The sequence below is a fragment of the Arabidopsis lyrata genome (assembly GCF_000004255.2).
Source record: "Arabidopsis lyrata subsp. lyrata unplaced genomic scaffold ARALYscaffold_5, whole genome shotgun sequence".
Taxonomy (NCBI): Eukaryota; Viridiplantae; Streptophyta; class Magnoliopsida; order Brassicales; family Brassicaceae; genus Arabidopsis; species Arabidopsis lyrata.
This window is the reverse complement of record NW_003302551.1, coordinates 19,089,635-19,108,729: the sequence shown is the minus strand read 5'-3', so window position 1 is coordinate 19,108,729 and position 19,095 is coordinate 19,089,635. Positions and strand designations below refer to the sequence as shown.

General features: G+C 40.3%; 7 protein-coding genes and 1 long non-coding RNA gene across 15 annotated transcripts; 6 read left to right on the top strand and 2 right to left on the bottom strand.

Annotated features, from left to right (window-relative positions):
• Positions 1-966: 966 nt before the first annotated feature.
• LOC9314317 (magnesium transporter MRS2-4) lies at positions 967-2,959 on the top strand. Its single transcript, XM_002878203.2, has 3 exons — positions 967-1,497; positions 1,649-2,064; positions 2,150-2,959. Exons 1-3 carry the CDS (start codon positions 1,170-1,172, stop codon positions 2,714-2,716), a joined length of 1,311 nt encoding a protein of 436 aa, XP_002878249.1. The 5' UTR covers positions 967-1,169; the 3' UTR covers positions 2,717-2,959.
• A 522-nt stretch (positions 2,960-3,481) lies between these two features.
• Positions 3,482-5,482, top strand: LOC9314316 (putative F-box protein At3g58960). Of its 2 annotated transcripts, XM_021024870.1 has the most exons (4): positions 3,482-3,563; positions 3,707-4,665; positions 4,750-4,890; positions 4,965-5,482. In XM_021024870.1, the coding sequence occupies exons 2-4, from the start codon at positions 3,742-3,744 to the stop codon at positions 5,325-5,327; spliced, it is 1,428 nt and encodes a 475-aa protein (XP_020880529.1). In that variant the 5' UTR covers positions 3,482-3,563; positions 3,707-3,741; the 3' UTR covers positions 5,328-5,482. The 2 variants fall into 2 exon arrangements, with proteins under 2 accessions (XP_020880529.1, XP_020880530.1); XM_021024871.1 differs by lacking the exon at positions 3,482-3,563 and having other exon boundaries at positions 3,589-4,665.
• Positions 5,483-5,679: 197 nt separating this feature from the next.
• Positions 5,680-8,288, top strand: LOC110228200 (putative F-box protein At3g58950). Of its 4 annotated transcripts, none has more exons than XM_021024850.1 (5): positions 5,681-5,919; positions 6,031-6,185; positions 6,340-7,274; positions 7,526-7,666; positions 7,752-8,288. In XM_021024850.1, exons 3-5 carry the CDS (start codon positions 6,345-6,347, stop codon positions 8,091-8,093), a joined length of 1,413 nt encoding a protein of 470 aa, XP_020880509.1. In that variant the 5' UTR covers positions 5,681-5,919; positions 6,031-6,185; positions 6,340-6,344; the 3' UTR covers positions 8,094-8,288. The 4 variants fall into 4 exon arrangements, with proteins under 4 accessions (XP_020880510.1, XP_020880509.1, XP_020880508.1 ...); XM_021024849.1 differs by having other exon boundaries at positions 5,681-5,950; XM_021024851.1 differs by lacking the exon at positions 6,031-6,185 and having other exon boundaries at positions 5,680-5,950.
• A 95-nt stretch (positions 8,289-8,383) lies between these two features.
• LOC9312553 (F-box/LRR-repeat protein At3g58940) lies at positions 8,384-11,425 on the top strand. Its single transcript, XM_021024835.1, has 5 exons — positions 8,384-8,715; positions 8,950-9,930; positions 10,016-10,156; positions 10,249-10,605; positions 10,689-11,425. The coding sequence occupies exons 2-5, from the start codon at positions 8,953-8,955 to the stop codon at positions 11,172-11,174; spliced, it is 1,962 nt and encodes a 653-aa protein (XP_020880494.1). The 5' UTR covers positions 8,384-8,715; positions 8,950-8,952; the 3' UTR covers positions 11,175-11,425.
• A 94-nt stretch (positions 11,426-11,519) lies between these two features.
• Positions 11,520-13,975, top strand: LOC110228205 (F-box/LRR-repeat protein At3g58930). Its single transcript, XM_021024865.1, has 4 exons — positions 11,520-11,912; positions 12,145-13,104; positions 13,191-13,331; positions 13,425-13,975. Exons 2-4 carry the CDS (start codon positions 12,148-12,150, stop codon positions 13,764-13,766), a joined length of 1,440 nt encoding a protein of 479 aa, XP_020880524.1. The 5' UTR covers positions 11,520-11,912; positions 12,145-12,147; the 3' UTR covers positions 13,767-13,975.
• A 336-nt stretch (positions 13,976-14,311) lies between these two features.
• LOC110228236 lies at positions 14,312-14,957 on the bottom strand. The gene is made up of 2 exons (XR_002331806.1): positions 14,871-14,957; positions 14,312-14,768 (listed from the first exon to the last, which is right to left on the bottom strand). It is a non-coding gene; the product is annotated as an uncharacterized LOC110228236 (long non-coding RNA).
• LOC110228209 (F-box protein At3g59000-like) lies at positions 14,928-17,043 on the top strand. The gene is made up of 4 exons (XM_021024874.1): positions 14,928-14,985; positions 15,283-16,221; positions 16,380-16,517; positions 16,601-17,043. Exons 2-4 carry the CDS (start codon positions 15,295-15,297, stop codon positions 16,955-16,957), a joined length of 1,422 nt encoding a protein of 473 aa, XP_020880533.1. The 5' UTR covers positions 14,928-14,985; positions 15,283-15,294; the 3' UTR covers positions 16,958-17,043.
• Positions 17,044-17,136: 93 nt separating this feature from the next.
• On the bottom strand, positions 17,137-19,088 carry LOC110228210 (F-box/LRR-repeat protein At3g58900-like). Of its 4 annotated transcripts, none has more exons than XM_021024875.1 (4): positions 18,992-19,088; positions 17,944-18,884; positions 17,699-17,839; positions 17,137-17,594 (listed from the first exon to the last, which is right to left on the bottom strand). In XM_021024875.1, the coding sequence occupies exons 1-4, from the start codon at positions 19,008-19,010 to the stop codon at positions 17,274-17,276; spliced, it is 1,422 nt and encodes a 473-aa protein (XP_020880534.1). In that variant the 5' UTR covers positions 19,011-19,088; the 3' UTR covers positions 17,137-17,273. The 4 variants fall into 4 exon arrangements, with proteins under 4 accessions (XP_020880534.1, XP_020880536.1, XP_020880535.1 ...); XM_021024877.1 differs by having other exon boundaries at positions 17,944-18,879; XM_021024876.1 differs by having other exon boundaries at positions 17,944-18,894; positions 18,992-19,080.
• Positions 19,089-19,095: the final 7 nt, after the last annotated feature.

Here is a 19,095-nt window from a genome sequence, read left to right as displayed (position 1 = left end):
GAACCTAAACGACGCAGTTTCAATGCATCGGTATCTGACTTGCGCAATCTCGCCGTAAATGTGATTTAAATTAAGGGTTGTGTTGAAGCTCAAGCTCAAATGTCCACTGTTAGTTGAATGTATAATGTGTGATGGACGGACATTTGTCTTAAGAAATAAGAATGTGTAAATCATATGTCCATAATCTCTGTGATCGGTGGGTCCGAACCAAACATATTTAGAAACCAAACGACACCGTTTCAATACATCGATATTCTTTTCTTTTTTTCTTTTGCCCGGTATCTTCCAGCTCCTTTAGTGGAGATGACCGGTTCCTGTTCGGCAAATCCAGCTCCCATGAGAGGTTTTGGCCGCTTGTATCCTTGCTCGTAGTCGATCAGTTTTATACTGATTGCTTTGTTTTTTTTAGTTTTCAATAAATTTCAATAGATTTGAGATGGTAATTAGTTTTAGGTGCTGGTTGCTTAAAATTAATTTCTGTCCTGTGTTTTTAGAAACTTCGATTTGCAGAAAATCTTTTAAGAGATTATGTCTTGGGGTTGAAAGATTGAAGAATATTCCGATGCTTATTACGATTCCCTTATGCCGTGTCTTTTAATTGGAGCACCGTTCAGATTTATTTCGGTGGTAACAAGGATACTTCGTGCCATGTTTTGGCGATGTTTTCCTCACCGGATTTGGTATTCTTCGGCGGCGAAGGTTGATGTCGGTACACTTCCGATGACTCTTCATCATGTGTTGCAGTTGTAATCTCATGTCGACACCTGTATTGGATAGAGTCCAATGTCAAACATCTTTATGCCGTAGATGTTAATCTAGTAGGCTATGTTGGGCCTCACTTTTATTTCTGCACAAATCGTTGTAGGCTTTAAGGCCTTGTTTCCCCTTTGGTGGGTTAATAAAGTGAAATACTTATGAGAAAAGAAAAAAAAAAAGCTCAAAAAAAAAAAAGAATACATCACTTTAGCAATTTCGCCGTAAAAAAGTTCAATTACAAAATCGAACCCTATTGCTCACTGACGTTTATGGCAGAGGAAGGATTCAGCGGAATTGGAGAAAGCGAAGAAGAAGCGGCAGAGGTCGGCGCTTTCTCCTTCAGCCACCACTAGATCTCTGACCTGCGAAGAAGAAATTGCTTGGAACAATTATCGTTTTCGTGGCTGGAATCGATGGGGAAGGGCCCCTTATCCTTTCGCCGTCTTACGAGCATCCGTCACCGGAAAAAAGGTTCTGCCGTGAAGGATGACTCCGCACAGACATCGGCGCCTTCATCTCCACCGCCTCCCCTACCGATTAATGCTGGCGGACCGATTGTGGGAGGGGCGGGGAAGGCGAAGAAGAAAACCGGTGGAGCTCGGTGGTGGATGAGGTTTGATCGGACTGGTGCGATGGAAGTGGTGGAGTGTGATAAGAGTACAATCATCAAACGCGCTTCTGTTCCCGCTAGGGATTTGAGGATTCTTGGCCCTGTCTTCTCTCACTCTTCTAACATTCTCGGTAAAAATTTCGATCTGCTAATTCTTGGATTAGGTCATCAGATCATAATTGCTGCAAATTAGCTTGGACATTGTGTTTCTGAAGTTCTGAGCTTGTTTTTTGCTGAGTACTTGAGGAAAAGTTAATAATCAATCAATATTTTGCTCTGCAGCCAGAGAGAAGGCTATTGTTGTGAATTTAGAGGTCATAAAGGCAATAGTTACTGCAGAAGAAGTGCTGCTTTTGGATCCTCTCCGTCCTGAAGTTCTTCCTTTCGTTGAACGACTAAAGCAACAGTTTCCTCAGAGGAATGGGACTGAAACTGCACTGCAAGCTTCTGCAAATTTACAATCTCCTCTTGATCCAGAAGCTGCAGAGGGTTTGCAGAGTGAACTTCCTTTTGAATTTCAGGTCCTGGAGATTGCACTTGAGGTCGTCTGCTCATTTGTTGATAAAAGTGTGGCTGCTCTTGAGACAGAAGCTTGGCCTGTCCTTGATGAACTAACCAAGAATGTCAGCACTGAGAATCTTGAATATGTACGAAGTTTGAAAAGTAATCTCACCCGCTTGTTAGCCCGTGTGCAGAAGGTAGATGCTGACTAAATTACGTTTTCCCATGATACTATGATGTTGTGTGATGAATGGAAATATAAATCCGTTGTACGTTATTCAGGTGAGAGATGAACTCGAACATTTGTTAGATGACAACGAAGACATGGCAGACTTATACTTAACAAGGAAATGGATCCAGAACCAGCAAACCGAGGCAATACTTGCGGGGACAGCATCAAACAGCATTGTCGCCCCAGCACATAATACATCAAATCTTCACCGGCTCACATCAAACAGAAGCGCGAGTATGGTGACGAGCAGTACAGAGGAAGATGACGTGGAAGATCTGGAGATGTTGCTGGAGGCATACTTCATGCAACTGGAGGGGATGCGGAACAAGATTCTTACAGTGAGGGAGTACATTGACGACACAGAAGACTACGTGAACATACAACTGGACAATCAACGAAACGAACTGATCCAGCTGCAGCTGACGCTGACCATAGCATCGTTTGCAATAGCCGCAGAGACTTTGTTGGCCAGCTTGTTCGGAATGAACATACCATGTCCATTGTATAACACACACGGCATCTTTGGTTACTTTGTGTGGAGTGTTACTGCACTTTGCATTGTGCTTTTCATGGTCACCCTTGGTTACGCCAGGTGGAAGAAGCTGCTAGGCTCGTAGTCTCCTTCTCTCTATTACAAACCTTGTGTCACTTGTGTATTAAAAAAACCATTGCCCACATGGTTAATAGTTTATACATATGTTACTGGACATAGTTGTTTCACTCATATCTTGTCCAGTGAAGACGTTAGAGATTCAAGTGTTCCTGAGGAACACAGGTAGATGGAAATGATATAGAGTATATATGTTGAAGACAATGGTCCTCTACCTCGAAGTCATTGAAATGTTGCAGATATTTGAACTCTTCAAACTAGCTTGCTTTCTTCTCAAAGCTCTCTTTTATCTCTCTCCCTATCTGCTTCTAAAGGTTGGTGGGGGTTTTGCCTTATACTGTCGTAAACTCAAGTTGTCCTGGTTTACCGAATTAAATTGGTAACGTTAAAGAATCAGAAGAAATAGACCAACATTCACACTAGACTGTACCATTGGTCAAACGATTTTGCTCTGTTCCTCAAACAAAACATTCATGCTCTACCTTGGTACCGAGTTCATCATCAACTGCCTTCGATTGTGGAATTTAAGTCTATGGGATGATTTGATTTGGTTCGGTGTGGCTTATTTTATTTTTGGTTCTTAAAACTGGTCAAATGAAACCAGTTATAAAGTAAACAGAGCACCTTTACTTTCTAAAGCCCTAAATTTTTGTTATTGTTTTTCCCCCAAGTTACCCTAATAAAGTAAACCGAACAGAGATTTACTTTCCAAAACCCTAAATTCTCGTTTTTGGTTTTTTCCCAAGTTACCCTAAACCCCTAATATAAAGTCGTTCCGGCTGCGTTTGTACGTAGTCCTCTCAAAGTCAAAGTTTGGGACTTCTCTTCTGCCTTCTCGCCTCTCCCGTAGTAAGGTATTTGTGAAAATTTCTAATCGTGGTTTCTTAGTTTCACATAATTGGTACTGCTTTTTCTCCTCATATCTTCGGTATATATCTCCACTTTCAAACTATTTTTGTTTCCACAGAATCGTATAGTGACGTTTCTATGTTTGTAGATCGAGAACTCTCTTCCAATTAGTTGAGCAAAGAGATGGATAGGATCAGCAATCTATCGAATGAAATCATATGTCACATTGTATCCTTTCTTTCGGCAAAGGAGGCGACTGTCGCATCGGTTCTCTCAAAGAGATGGCAAAATCTCTATACCATCATACCAAACCTTGAGTTTGATAACACACTTGAGAATCAAGGTAGTTTGAAGGATTTCTTGAATGGATTGCTGGCTCTTCCGGCCAGTTCCCGCATAAAGAACGTCTCTATAAAATGTCGCGGGCGTGATGGACCAAATCGTCATGCTGATCTCAACCGTTTTCTCTGTAATGTGCTGAAGCGTGGTGTCTTGAAGCTTAAACTTGATATATGGGTTACCCTCAACGGAGGATATTCACTACCTGTTGAAATCTTCACTTGCAAGACTCTTGTTGAGCTTGAACTAGGGTCTATTTTGCAAATTGATCTTGTCCCTGAGAATGCTCTTCTTCCAGCGCTTAAGACTCTCACTATTGATTCAGTTCGATTCTCTGATCAATCTGGTTGTGCGTTCCAAAAGCTTATTTCTTCTTGCCCTGTGCTTGTGGAGTTAGGGATTCTTAATGTGGAGTGGGAGCAGTGGGAATGGTCTTGCAGAGTGTCTAGTCCGACCCTGGAGAGACTTACTATCAACCACAGATATTACTTTGCTTATATTGGTAATATTTATTATGATATGGAGGGCATTACTTTTGATACTCCGAGTCTTACCAACTTGAAGTACTATGATTTTGCTCCGCAATCCTATCCGATGGTTAATCTCGACTCCCTTGTCGAAGCTACTGTCGGTCTTAAGTTGCCACTACATCACGCCTGGACGAGAGAATATGCACGTCATGGTGATACTATTCCAAGCGTAACTAATCTGATCAAGGGGTTAAGAAATGTTGAGACCTTGAACTTAACATGTACCGATACTGTGGATGTAAGTGTGCTCTAATTCTTTTCTTCTCTACTAGGTATTTAGAAACCAATGAGCTTTTGATTGTTTTGATTTTGTTTTGTTCAGGCGTTTTATTTCTCCCATGAAGCAATCCCAGTGTTTGAAAACTTGCATCATTTGTCTATTGCAACTGAACGTAAATTCTGTTGGAGAGCTCTGCCATATCTGCTGAAGAAGTCTCCAAACCTAGAGACTCTCGTCATTGAGGTATGGATCCAAAACATTTCAGTTATACCACACCTAATGAAGTCTCCGATCTCTAATTCTCCATCTTGTTACAGGGTCCCTTGCACTATAATTATCAGTTGGGCGATGAATATGAGTCTGATGAGGTGAACTATTATGAGGATGAGTCGGAGTCTGACGATGATGAATCTATTTGTGAGTGCTTGTCAGAGTATTCTTTTCTAGAGTCATGTCTTGTGAAGACCGTAGAGATAACCGAGTACAGCGGAACTAAAAAAGAGTTGGAACACATGAAACATTTCCTGGAGAAATTGTCATGTCTTGAGCTTGTCAAAGTTTGTTCTAATGAAACAGACGACGAGGAACAGATTCAACTCAGAACCAATCTGCTGAATATTCCTAGATCGTCTAAGTGCAAGATCGAGTTCGAGTTTATTCCTCCTCGTAGCTTTCTTTGAGCATAACTCTGTTTTTTTTTTTTTTAATTTGGTTTTCTGTCAGATGGATTCTATTGATAGGATTGTTTTCGTCAGTTATTTTGCTTTGACTTGTTTTTCAGACGTTTTTACTCAAAGTAACGAAGGTTAACAAGATATTCAATTTCAACTACAACAGAACCCAACTTAAGCCACAAAAGTTTATACTTTGATTCCATACCCTATATCAGTAATTCAGTATATATGCTAAAATTGAATGTTATGTTGAAGCTCATGATCCCATACAAAAGGTTATCAACATTTGTCTTAACAGGGTATCATCAATCATCATCATGATAAGACTATTAAAGATGTGAATGTATGAAGATTATGCACCTTTTTTGAGTTCTTCTTTTCTCACAAAACGCTCCGTTTTGCTTAGTAAACCGAGCATCTTCGGTTAAAATTAAAACCATAACCAAACCAATCGCGGAACCTAACCAGGAAATTGAGAAGTTTCAGCTTCTTCTCCGACGCATTTTCATGAGTCATGACGACTATTCACAACCAGCGATTCAGCACACGGGCTCTCTATTCTCACTAGACAGACATATTCATTGAAACCCAAGCCTAGGTACTTTGATTTAGCGTTTGTTCCTCCCAAGGTAGGTGTCGAATTTTTCTCTCCATTTTGAAAGTATGTTTCTTTTCAGAGATTTGTCATGAGACCTTTGTTTGTCTGTAGGGTCATAGAAACCAATGTTTCAGCTCTTCGCCTCTCTTCTCTCACTGTCACTGGACGCCTTTATCGAGGAATTGACCTAATTTCAAGTGTTACTGCATCAAAATTTACTTTTTTTTCCTTTTTCCTAAGGCTAAGAGTTTCGTCTCCGTACCAAGGTAGCTGCTGAAGTTAACACATATCTTCTTCTTCTACTAGCTGTATTCTCATTTGGGCGTCTTTTTCGTTCACAGTCTCAAAATCTATTTGCTTTGGGTGGTTTTCTTATTTGGTAACTGTTGATGTTTGAATTCTACCTTTGTAATTCTGCAGAGAAGATGGATCTCTTCAGCAGTCTACCAGAAGAGATTCTCTGTCATATTTTGTCCTTCCTTACCACAAAAGAGGCTGCTTTGGCATCGGTTGTGTCCAAGAGGTGGCGCAGTCAGTTTGCACTTGTCCCTAATCTTGACATTGATGACTCTGTCTTTCTGTACCCGGAAGAGGGTAAGCGGGAAAGAGAAGAAATTCTGCAGAGCTTCATGGATTTTGTGGATAATGTATTGGCATTGCAGGGTGATTCTCCCATTAAGAAGTTTTCCCTCAAGTGTAAAACTGGTGTTCATCCACGTCGAGTTGATGGTTGGATATGTAATGTGCTGCAGCGTGGTGTTTTGGACATGGATCTTTTCATCGATTTCGACGAAGAATATTTTATGCCTCGAAAACTGTTCTTCAGTGAGACGCTAGTAGAGCTGAAACTAAGATGTTCATTAGGTGTTAATTGGTGGGTAGCGTGGGCTAGACTAGGCACTGTCTTACCAATGCTCAAAACTCTCATTTTTGACTCAGCTTGGATTCGTTGTGATACGATTGAGATGTTTCTTCATACTTTCCCTGTGCTTGAGGAATTATCCATGTCTTTTAATGAGTGGGATGAAACCGTGTCAAGTGCAAGCCTCAGGAAGCTAAGTATCTGGACCACCGGTTGTGAAGACTTTTCAAATCCAAAGAGCATCTCTTTTGATATTCCAAGTCTGGTTTACTTTGCCTATTGTGATATTGTTGCGGAGGATTATCCAAAAGTTAACTTGACAAACTTGGTTGAGGCTCGAATCAGCCTTTTATTAACTGAAGATCAAATCAAGCGAAGAAGAGCGCCAAATAGCGATGAGGATGATGTTCTTCTGCGTCTTAGAAATGGGTGGAAGCTCATGAGTGGCATAAGAAATGTTCAGAAACTTTACATATCTTTAGATACTCTCGAGGTCAGTTTTTATTTTGTTTTGATAGTATTTTTTTTCACTGGACTCAAGGAAACCCATCTAAATTGTGGAAGTATGAGATTCAAATTTATGTTATTCCGAGCATAAAATTCTTATGCTAAGTACTTTCATAGGTTCTAATGCACACTCCATTGTTGTTCTAAGGCTCCTGCTTTTACATATCGAATCAATCCTGGAGATATTTTAAAAGATATTGCAGCTGTAATGTTGAGTTTGGCTTTGCCTTGTTTCAGGTACTTTATCTATGCTGTAAATCGATTCCGGTGTTCAACAACCTCAAATTGTTACATGTTAAGACTGCCGCGAATGAAGGATGGCAGGGAATGCCGGCTCTCTTAAGGAACTGCCCACATTTAGAAACATTGGTCTTTGAGGTATTAACACAGCTCATTTGTCAAACATTAACAGTGACAGAGACCATTCTTTGAAGTCCCTTACTCTATGCTTCTCTGCTTTCAGGGTCTAAGACATTTTGTGACAGATAAATGTGGGGATGCTTGTGACTGCGTTTCTAGGGAAGACAAAGGCCGTTCGCTCGCATCTTGTCCAGTGAAGAAGTTACAGATCAAAGGGTTTCGAGGAACAATTAGAGAGTTAGAGATGATAAAGCATTTCTTGGAATCTTTTAGGTGTTTGGAGAAGGTAGAGATTTATGCTGAAGAGAAGGGTCGCACAGACCTCGAAGTCCCTGGGGTGCGTGAACTTATTGCGCAGATGCTCAGACTCTACAACGAGTTTTATAGTTGTGATGTTCAGTTCTTGGTGCGTAGTTCCTTGGATAAGAAGTGGACTGCACAATGATTGAAGTCTTCTCGGGAAAAAACTTAGCTCATAGTTTGGTCAAAGTCTCCTTTGGATTCTTGTTTAAAAGCTAAATTAAAACGACACCATTTCATTTAGATATTTGATATATCTTGGACATCTTCTGCTTTTCTTTCGACACGTTTGTTTTCTTTTCTCTCTATGGCTCTATATATAGGCTTCTCTGCAACATTACACCCAACGTTTAAGAAGAAGAATAAAAGATTCTTTGTTTGACACTGGGCTTCTACTTGGGCCTGACTTGTTCCACCATAGTCCATACTTCCACAGCCCAAATTCAAGCAGTCCCGGTTGGTTTACCCGTTTACCCAATTAAACCGGAAACGGAGCCAAAACTCGACTGGGTCACCACCTTACTGGTGTAGTGGTGTCCGCTTTCAATGCAAAAGCCTCAAATTTGGTTTCGGCTTCTCCGATGCATTTGCATGTCTTGTCGAACTGAAAGTTTGGGACTTTCCCCTCTACCTTCCGCTGGGTATTCGCGTTTTCTTCACATCTTCGCGTCTACGGGTATAGGAACTAGCGATTAAGCTATCTTCTCACTGGACGCATTCACTGAAATTCCCAAAGTTTGGATCTTGGATTTACTGTTCGTAACGAGGTAAATGCTGAAGTTTACTAATCTCCTCTGTTTCTACTGCTTATATTCTCTTTTGGGTTCAAAATTCTATTTGGGTGGATTCTTATTTGCGTTGTGAACTGGATTATTCTCTGTTCCCACTTCTCCTCTTTTGGGGAAAAGTTGTTTAAAATTTCCCAATTGGTTAATGTTACCTTACTGTTAAAGCTGCCTCTAGTTTTAGATGTAGTAATGTACTTTTATTCTCGTGTACAGGAGATGGATCGTGTCAGCAATCTACCAGAGGAGGTTCGGTGCCATATATTGTCCTTCCTTCCCACCAAGCACGCTGTTTTGACTTCGGTTCTCTCCAAGAGCTGGCTCAATCTGTGGAAATTTGAAACTAATCTTGTCATTGATGACTCTGATTTTCTTCATCCGGAAGAGGGTAAAGGGGAAAGAGATGAAATTCGACAGAGTTTCGTGGAATTTGTGGACGGAATATTGGCTTTGCAGGCTGATTCTCCTATTGAGAAGTTCTCCCTCAAGTGTATAACTGGTGTTCATCCAGATCATGTGAATCGTTGGATATGTAATGTGCTGCAGCGTGGTGTTTCGGATCTTTATCTTTTCACTGATTTTTCCGACGAGGATACCGAAGAGGATGATTATAGGCTACCTCTACAGTTGTTCGTCAGTAAGACACTGGTTAAGCTGAAATTAAGAAGTGAACACTGTGTTAATTGGTGGTGGCATTGGGAGATGGGCGCTTCCTTACCAATGCTTAAAAGTCTTAATATTGACTCGGACTTGATTTTTTGTGGTGCGATGGAGGACTTTCTTCATTCTTTCCCTGTGCTTGAGGAAATACACATGGCTAATATGGAGTGGCGGGAATCAGATGAAAGTGAAACCATGTCAAGTGCAAGCCTCAGGAAGCTAAGTATCCACGGCACCGGTGTTGAAGAGTTTGAAAATCCAAAGAGTATTTCTTTTGATACTCCAAGTCTGCTTTACTTGAACTACTCTGATTTAGTTGCGGAGGATTATCCATTAGTTAAAATGGGGAAGTTATTTCAGGCTCGAATCAATCTTATAGTAAAAAATGAAGATCAGATCAAGCGGATAAGAGAGCCAAATAATGATTTGTTGGAGGATGATGAGGGTGATGTTGTTCTTCAATTTGGCAATGTGGTGAAGCTCATGAACGGCATACAAAATATTCAGAAACTTTACTTAACTGCTGATACTCTCGAGGTCAGTTTTCTATTTTGTTATATCTGGTCTAGTTGTGAAAGAATAATTGCAAAGTATCTAGTTGGTTTTTTTTACTTGTTTTCAGGTTCTTACTAAGTGCTGTGAATCGATGCCTGTTTTCAACAACCTCAAAATCTTAGGTCTTAAGAGTGACGAGGGTCGGGGTTGGCAAGCAGTGCCATCTATTCTGAGAAACTGTCCACATCTAGAATTTCTAATCATTGAGGTCAATTAATAGACCATGAAACTACTTGACAACACATTTGTTAAAGATGTTGGTCAGACTCAATAATCATATTGTCTTCTTTTTGCGTTCAGGGTCTCTTACACTATGTGACAGAAAAATGTGGGGATGCTTGTGTCTGCATTTCTCGGGAAGACAAAGGTCGTTCGCTCATATCTTGTCCAGTGAAGAAGTTGCAGGTTAGTGGGTTTCGAGGAACAATTAGAGAGAAAGAGATGATAAGGCATTTCTTGGAGTATTTCCCGTGTGTGGATGAGATGGAGATAGATGCCGAAGAGGATGATTCTACAAACTTTGAAGTGCCTAGAATTTTAAAAATTGTTGCCTATAAGCTCTACGACGTGGTCTCGACAGAGATAGTTGGACATTGGAAGAGTTCGGCACAATCTGGGGGTTGGTCCCAGACCCAGATGGATGAGATGTACTCTGAGGTATACTATTTGATTACCGTTTTCAATCACATAAAATCATGACAGCTTTGAATAAACTAACTGTCTTTTCTTTTCTTTTACAGTTCGCTCCCCGCAATAAAGAGCGTATTTATGATATGGTCTTCATGATGCGTAGAGCTTCTTCCCCAGTTCCTCCTCCTCTGCCACAAGAGATGTCTCAGGACTACCTTCAGATGCAACTTGAAGCTGCGGATCTTAAGGAGAGGCTACGGGACCAAGAAGCTCAGCTTGCGGATCTTAAGGAGAGGCAACGGGCTATGTTCGATATGATTGTCGACCAGAACCCAATGATAGCATCAGCGTTGAGGGCTAGAGAGGCAACTGACTCAGAGCGAGCAAAGGGGTCGAGTGGTCAGGAGATGACCGAGAAGAAGCGGGACTATGATGCTCTGTTCGATATCATTGCTGAGCAGAACCCAATGCTAGCATCGGCACTAAGGGCTCTGCGTGCAACCGACACAGAGCGAGCTGAGACATCCAGGGATCAGGAGATGACCAAGCTCGGCCAAGCTAGGGCAGCAGATTTTCTGCCACGAGATGGAGAATAGATTTGCGATTGTTTTTTTTTTCCAATTTGGTTCTGTTTGTGTTTATTTAGTTCGAATTTCGGTTCAACATCCTGAAACGAAGCGGCTTGTAAACTCTTCCTCTAAACTTGGACCTTCATATCTTGGCTACTCTCTCGACTTTGCATCTGTACACGGTAGGTGCGGAAGCTAACTGTTCTCTTCTGTTTCTGCTGCTGATCTTATACTCCTTCTCGATCTGTGTTTACAAGTAATAAAATTAACTAACTTAACAAGTAATTATGTTCGCAACAAAACCAAACCAGTTCAGGCCAGAATATGATAACCATAACCTAAAGAAAATAAAATTCTCAAACTTTCAGTTGGAGAACATATGCAAATGTTTTTGAGAAGCTGATGAGACATCAAAAATTAAATAGCATCATCACGAATTCACGTTTGTTCTACCATAATCCCGCAGCCCAAAGTAAAATCAGTTCCGGTTTGTTTACCCAATTAAACCGGTGATTTAAGTAGGACCAACATTCAACCGTAGTTTTAATTTTAAAAACCCTCGTTTGTCTGTTGTCTTCTTCTTCTTAAAGTTGGATGTTTCGGCTTCTCCGATGCATTTGCATGTATTGTCGAACTGAAAGTCTGTGACTTTCCCCTCTGCCATAGAAACTAGTGACTAAGCACTCCCAACTCTCTCTCTTATAACTGGAAGCTTTCACTGAAATCACCATAATTTGGATCTTCGATTAAGCCATTCGTAGCGAGGTAAATGCTCAAGTTTTCACTCTGTTTCTACTAATTTTCTGTTTCTTCATTTAAAGTTTTCTTTGGGTGGATTCTTACTTGCGTTGTGATTTGTGAATTAGGTTTTTCTCTGTTCCCATTTCTCCTCTCTCATCTTTTGGGGGAAAAGCTGTCAAATTTCATGTTTTACCTTACTGTTAGAGCTTCCTCTAGTTGTAGATATGTAATAATGTACTTTTAATCTCATGTACAGGAGATGGATCGTGTCAGCAATCTACCAGACGAGGTTCGTGGTCATATCTTGTCCTTCCTTCCCGCCAAGCACATTGCTTTGACTTCGGTTCTCTCAAAGAGCTGGCTCAATCTCTGGAAACTTGTCCCTAATCTTGACATTGATGACTCTGAATTTCTTCATCCGGAAGAGGGTAAAGCGGAAAGGCATGAAATTCGACAGAGCTTCGTTGATTTCGTGGACAATGTACTGGCTTTGCAGGGTGATTCTCCCATTGATAAATTCTCTCTCAAATGTATAACTGGTGTTCTTCCAGATCATGTGAATCGTTGGATATGTAATGTGCTGCAGCGTGGTGTTTCGGATCTTGATCTTTTCATTGATTATTCCTTGGAGGATATCGAAGAGGATGAGGATATGCTACCTCAAGAGATGTTCGTCAGCAGGACATTGGTTAAGCTGAAAATAAGAAGTGATCGTTGTGTTGATTGGTGGTGTGGAAAGGGAGGTACTTTCTTACCAATGCTTAAAAGCCTTTATATTGACTCGGACTTGATTCTTTGGGGTAAGATGAAGAGGTTTCTTCATTCTTTCCCTGTGCTTGAGGAATTACGAATGGCTAATATGGAGTGGACGGCTTCTGACGAAACCGTGTCAAGTGCAAGCCTCAGGAAGCTAAGTATCCTTGGCACCGGTTGTGAAGACTATGTGAATCCAAAGAGCATTTCTTTTGACACTCCAAGTCTGCTTTACTTAAACTGCTCTGATTTAGTTGCCGAGGATTATCCATTAGTCAAAATGGGAAAGTTATGTGAGGCTCGAATCAACCTTATAGTAAAAGATGATCAGATCAAGCGGGTAAGAGAGCCAAATAATGATTTGTTAGAGGGTGATGTTGTTCTCCAATTTGGCAATGTCGTGAAGCTCATGAATGGCATACAAAACATTCAGACACTTTACTTAACTGCTGATACTCTGGAGGTCAGTTTTCTATTTTGCTCTCTCTGGTCTATTTGTGAAAGATTAATTGCGAAGTATCCAGTTGGATTTTTTTTTCTTGTTTTCAGGTATTTTCTCTATGCTGTGAATCAATGCCGGTGTTTAACAACCTCAAAACCTTAGGTATTAAGAGTGACGAGGGTCGCGGTTGGCAAGCAGTACCAGCTCTTCTGAGAAACTGTCCGCATCTAGAATTTCTAATCATTGAGGTCAATTATAAACCATGAAACTACTCGGACAACACATTTTGTTAATTATGTTGTTCAGACTCAATGATCATATTGTCTTCTTTATGCTTTCAGGGTCTCTTACACTATGTGACAGATAAATGCGGGGATGCTTGTGACTGCATTTCTCGGGAAGACAAAGGTCGTTCACTCACTTCTTGTCCCGTGAAGAAGTTAGAGATTCAAGGGTTTAGAGGAACGATGAGAGAGATAAATATGATTGAGCACTTCTTGAGGTCTTTTAAATGTTTAAAGGAGATGGGGATATTTGCTGAAGAAAATGGTCCTACAAACTTTGAAAATCCTGGAGCGTTTGAGTATGTTGAGAAGATATTGAAGCTCTACAATGAGTTATCGAGTTGTGATGTTTACTTCCTGGTGTGGGGTTACATGCGTAGGAAATGGACTGCACAGTGAAGTCTACGAGTATGAAACGTTTTCATGATTTTGCTAAAGCCATGTTTCATTTGATTTTTTTCTGGAAACTAAAAGGTGTCGAATGGATGTTTCGATAGTTGACCCAAAACAGAGTAGTTTATTTGGTTAAAATTTTGAAATGCATTTGGACACAGTTTTTATAGTTTTGTAAAAGAAAATCCTTACGGCTATAATTGGTTACCTTTTTACTTGCGTTGAACTTCTCAGTTCTCACAGATCTTCTCAGACTCTTAAGCGAAAGAGCTCGCTGGTAGCAAAAAGTAGTCCCTACATTGTCAAAAAAGTAACCAAGTTTGTCAAATTAGTTATCTATACATTCTGAGGTTAAGTTATCTAGCAAAAAAATTATGCTGTGATGTTGACTTCTGAGTTCTGAGTAAAGTGATTTCTTGTCTAGGAATTGGCCTTCATAGAGAAGTCTTGCACAACAAACAAACCTTAGCTTAAGTACACTTCTGCTGTAATTTTAGATTTGTTCATGGGTGATAAATTGTCATTTTGGAGTAAGATCATAAGAAAACCCATTAAAGCAAAATCAAAACAAGTCTTAGAAAGAAGATCAGACTAAGATAACAAGTAAACTCCAACAAAGTAATAAACCAGCAAGAGTGTTTACAGGCAGACTTATGCAACTAGGAGGACCAAAGTTTGTTCCTCGTGGATGAGTTAGTAGTAGTTTTTAGAAAACTTGATCTGAATCTTGCAATTGACCGAAGCTCTAGGAAGCATTAGCAGATCAGTGGTGATTCTCAATTTTTCCTTGTCGCCGCCTCTTGCCAGAACACCAAGTTTCACATGCTCAAGACATGACAGCTTCCCTAAGAAATACTTCACTCTCTCCAGATCTTTGGTAGTTCCACTGTACTTGGAGATCTCCAGGACTTCTACAGGACATGACAATAGACAATTACATCCCGATGAACACTCGCAATAGTATTCAGGTTCTTCTTCTTCTTCATCATCATCATAGTGCAATGGACCCTGACTCAAGCGGGACGATTAGTAGAAATTAAATATTTAGGAGAATGCAAGGACTTTTGGAAATTGCGGTTAGTCAATAAACTTGCAAGATTATGGTCATACCTCGATGACGAGTGTCTTTAGATTTGGAGTCTTCTTTAGCAAAACAGGTAGAAATCGCCAACGCCTTCACTGAAATCCTTAAATTTTAGGTCTTGGACTTGGTCTTTGTAACGAGGTATATTCCAAAATTTTACTCATTATCTTCTGCTTTGGTGTTATTTAATTGGGTTTTAGCTCCCGTCTCTTGTTTTGGGTAGAAGTTCTTAAATTTCTTGTTTGTTTTACCATTTTAGCTTATCAATTCCAACTTTTTGCTTCACTATCAAACATTTTCCTCTTTTTGTACTTTGTAGATCCTGCACAGTGGAACTCGTTGTTCAATTATGTATCGCTGATCTTCTAATAAAAAGCTTTGTGATTTGTACAGTTATATGACTTAATGTACCTCTTCCTTTTTTTTTTTTGTGTGCAGACTGCAGAGAAGATGGATCTTGTTAGCAGGCTACCAGACGAAGTTCTTTGTCATATATTGTCCTTCCTTACCACAAAGGAGACTGCTTTGACATCTGTTCTCTCCAAGAGGTGGCTCAATTTGTGGACACTTGTCCCTGATCTTGACATTGATGACTCTGTCTTTCTTCATCCAGAAGAGGGTAAACGGGATCGGCCCGAAATTATACAGAGCTTCATGGATTTTGTGGATAGAATTATATCTTTGCAGGGTAATTCTCCCATTAATAAAGTCTCCCTCAAGTGTCAAACTGGTGTTGATTCAGATAATCTGGATTTTTGGATACAAAATGTGTTGGCGCGTGGTGTTTCGGACCTTGATCTATGCATCGTTTTTGGAGATAGATATTGGCTGTCTTCAAGTGGTTTCGAGAGCAACAAACTAGTTAAGCTGAAGATTGGAAGTGGAATTGATCTTGGTTGGTGGACTGAGAGCATTTTCTTACCGATGCTTAAAACTCTTGTTCTTGATTCAGTTGAATTTTGTGTCGATAAGTTTGCAATACTCCTTCCTGCTTGTCCTGCCCTTGAAGAATTAGACATGGCTAATATAAAGGGATTAGATTCGGATGAGACCGTGTCAAGTGCAAGCCTCAAGACCCTAAAAATTAAATCCAGCGTTGGTTCAGGCACTTTTTCATTTGATACACCAAGTCTTGTTTACTTAGGCTACTCTGATTCTGTTGCAGAAGACTATCACTTAGCTAATTTACAAAATCTTTTTGAGGCTCGAATCAACCTTGTAGTAACTAAGGATCAAATCGAACGAGCAAGAGCCCCAAATAATGATTGGTTAGAAGATGATGAGGATGATGTTGCTCTTCGACTTGGTAATGTGGCAAAGCTCATGTATGGCATACGAAACGTTCAGAAACTTTGCTTGACCTCTAGTACTCTTGAGGTCAGTATGCTATGTTGTTTTCTCTGGTAATATCTTTAATCACTGGGATATAAAAGTAAGAAAACCAGAATTTGTTCCCATTTTTTGACATACAAGAGAAGGTCTAGTTTTGAAACATGTGATTGCAAAATGTTTAGTTGGGTTTCGTCTTGTTTCAGGTGCTTTCTCTATGCTGTGAGTCGATGCCGGTGTTCAACAACCTCAAATTGTTACGACTTAGGAGGGGTGAGAGTCGATGGCAAGCAGTGCCAGTTCTCCTAAAGAACTGTCCACATCTAGACACTCTAAGCATTGTGGTATTAAACACAACTTATCTGTCAAACTTGTAGAAAAATAGAGTTCATAATTTGAATCCCTTATCCCTCCTTTATGCTTTCAGGATCTTTCGCATTGTGTGCCAGATACATTCGAGGATGTTTGTGACTGCATTTCTCAGGAGGACAAAGTTTGTCCGCGTTCAACTTGTCCAGTGAAGAGATTAGAGATTGAAGGGTTTAGAGGAACAATGAGAGAGATAAAGATCATCAAGCACTTCTTGGACTATTTTCCGTGTTTGAAGGAGATAGAAATCAGTGATCAAGGGTATGGTCTTACACAGCCCGATGTCCCTGAAGTTATTGATCTTCAAGTACAGATGATGAAACTCTACAAGAAGTCATTGACTTGCAATGTCGAAATCATGGTCTGTGAGTCTCTGTATAACAAGTTAACTGCACAAATTCTACGAAGAACATAACTTGCTCGTAGTTTTGCCAAAGTCCCTTCAGAAATTGTTCAGTTTTGTTAACTGGTTTGAAATTCCAAACGAATTTTCTTCTTCTTCTTCTTCTTTTGCCTTATGAATGTTTCTATTTTGAATGGTTTCAGACTTTCAGTTATCCCCCATCATTATGACAATGCAAAAGATTACCGAAGGAAGTTAAGCCTCGTGACAATGTAACATTTTGAAAAATAGCAAAAACGTAACAGAATACCAATGAGACTAAGTAGACTTTGACCAAAACTATGAGCTGTGTTTATTCCCACAAATTCTTCAGTGCAGTCCACTTTCCTTACAAGGGACCGCGCACTAGTAATTGAACACTGCAACTCGATAACTTATTGTAGAAGTTCATCATCTTCCCGACACGTTCAACCATTTTAGGGTCTTTAAATAGTGTAGGAAAATTCTCGTGAGCATATATCTCCATCTCCTTCAAACACGGAAAAACCTCCAAGAAATGCTTGATCATCTCTAACTCTCTAATTGTTCCGCGAAACTCATAAATCTGTAACTTCTTCACTGGACAAGATGTGAGCGGATGGACTTTGTGACCCCGAGAAATGCAGTCACAAACATCCCCGCATTTATCAGTCACATAGTGTAATAGTCCCTGAAAGCACAAAAAGGAGACAATAAAGTTATTGCGAGTATGAACTGCATCTTTAGCGGATGTTTTGTCCACAAACAAAGTTTCATGGATTATAGGAGGTCTACCTCAATGATTAGAGTTTCTAAATGTGGACAGTTCCTTAGAAGAACTGGCATTGCTTGCCATCCCCTATTCATGTCACTCCAAATACTTAACAATTTGAGGTTGTTGAACACCGGCATCGCTTCACAGCACCTAGAAAGCACCTGCAAACGAGACAAAACGACACTAGAAATCACGCGATTAGAATAATTGATGTCTTTATATCCTCCCAACCAGCCAGATATACACTACAAGAGAGAAAACTGACCTCAAGAGTATCAGGGGACAAGTAAAGTTGTTGAACATTTTTTAGGCCAGTAATGAGCTTCCACGCATTGCCAAGACCAGGGAAAACATCATCCACCAACATTTCATTATTTAGTGCTCTTGCTTGCTCGATTTGACCTTGAGTTAGTAAAAGGTGGATTTGAGCCTCGACTAAGTTTTTCAAGTTAACTTGTGGATAGTCCTCCGCAAGAGAATCACAGTAATAAAAGTAAACAAGACTTGGAGCATCAAATGAAAGACTCTTCAGATTTACTAGTCTATGACAACCATGGAGATCAATAGTCAGCTCCTTGAGGATGGGGCTAGACACAGTCACATTGGAATCCCTCCACCGTGTATTAGTCATGTCTAACTCCTCAAGCGCAGGGCAAGCAAGAAGAAGAATTTGAAACTGACCAGTACATAACCCGCAGGAGTCAAGAACGAGAGTTTTAAGCATCGGTAAGCATAAATCCTTCTGCCACCAATAAAGATCAGAGTCACTTCCTACTCTCAGCTCAATAAGTGTCCTACTGACACCAACCTCGTGAGGCAGACAATATAAATCTCTGAAATCAATGAAAAGATCAAGGTCCGAAACACCACGAGCCAACACATTACATATCCAACGATCCACATGATCTGAGTCAACACCAGTTTTACACTTGAGTGAGAATTTCACTATGGGAGAATCACCCTGCAAAGCCAATACCCTATCCACAAAATCCATGAAGCTCTGCAAAATTCCTTCCTTTTCCCGCTTACCCTCTCCTGATTGAAGAAAGACAGAGTCATCAAACTCGAGATAAGGGACAAAAGCAATGAGATAGCGCCACCTCTTGGAGAGAACCGATGTCAAAGCAGCCTCCTTTGTGGATAGGAAGGACAATATATGACAAAGGAGATCATCTGGTAGACTGCTGAAGAGATCCATTCTCTGAACTACACAAAGCTATTGGAACATCAACCATACATAAACAGAGAAACGATTGATCGAAATTTAACAATGTGAATAGGAATCCACCAAAACGCAAAATGATCTAAGATACCTTCAAAGGAGTATAACATCAGTAGAAACAGAAGCGAATAGTTAGCTTACGACCGAAATCGAGGGTAGATAGTTTGGATTTCGAGAGAGAAGCCAAGATATGAA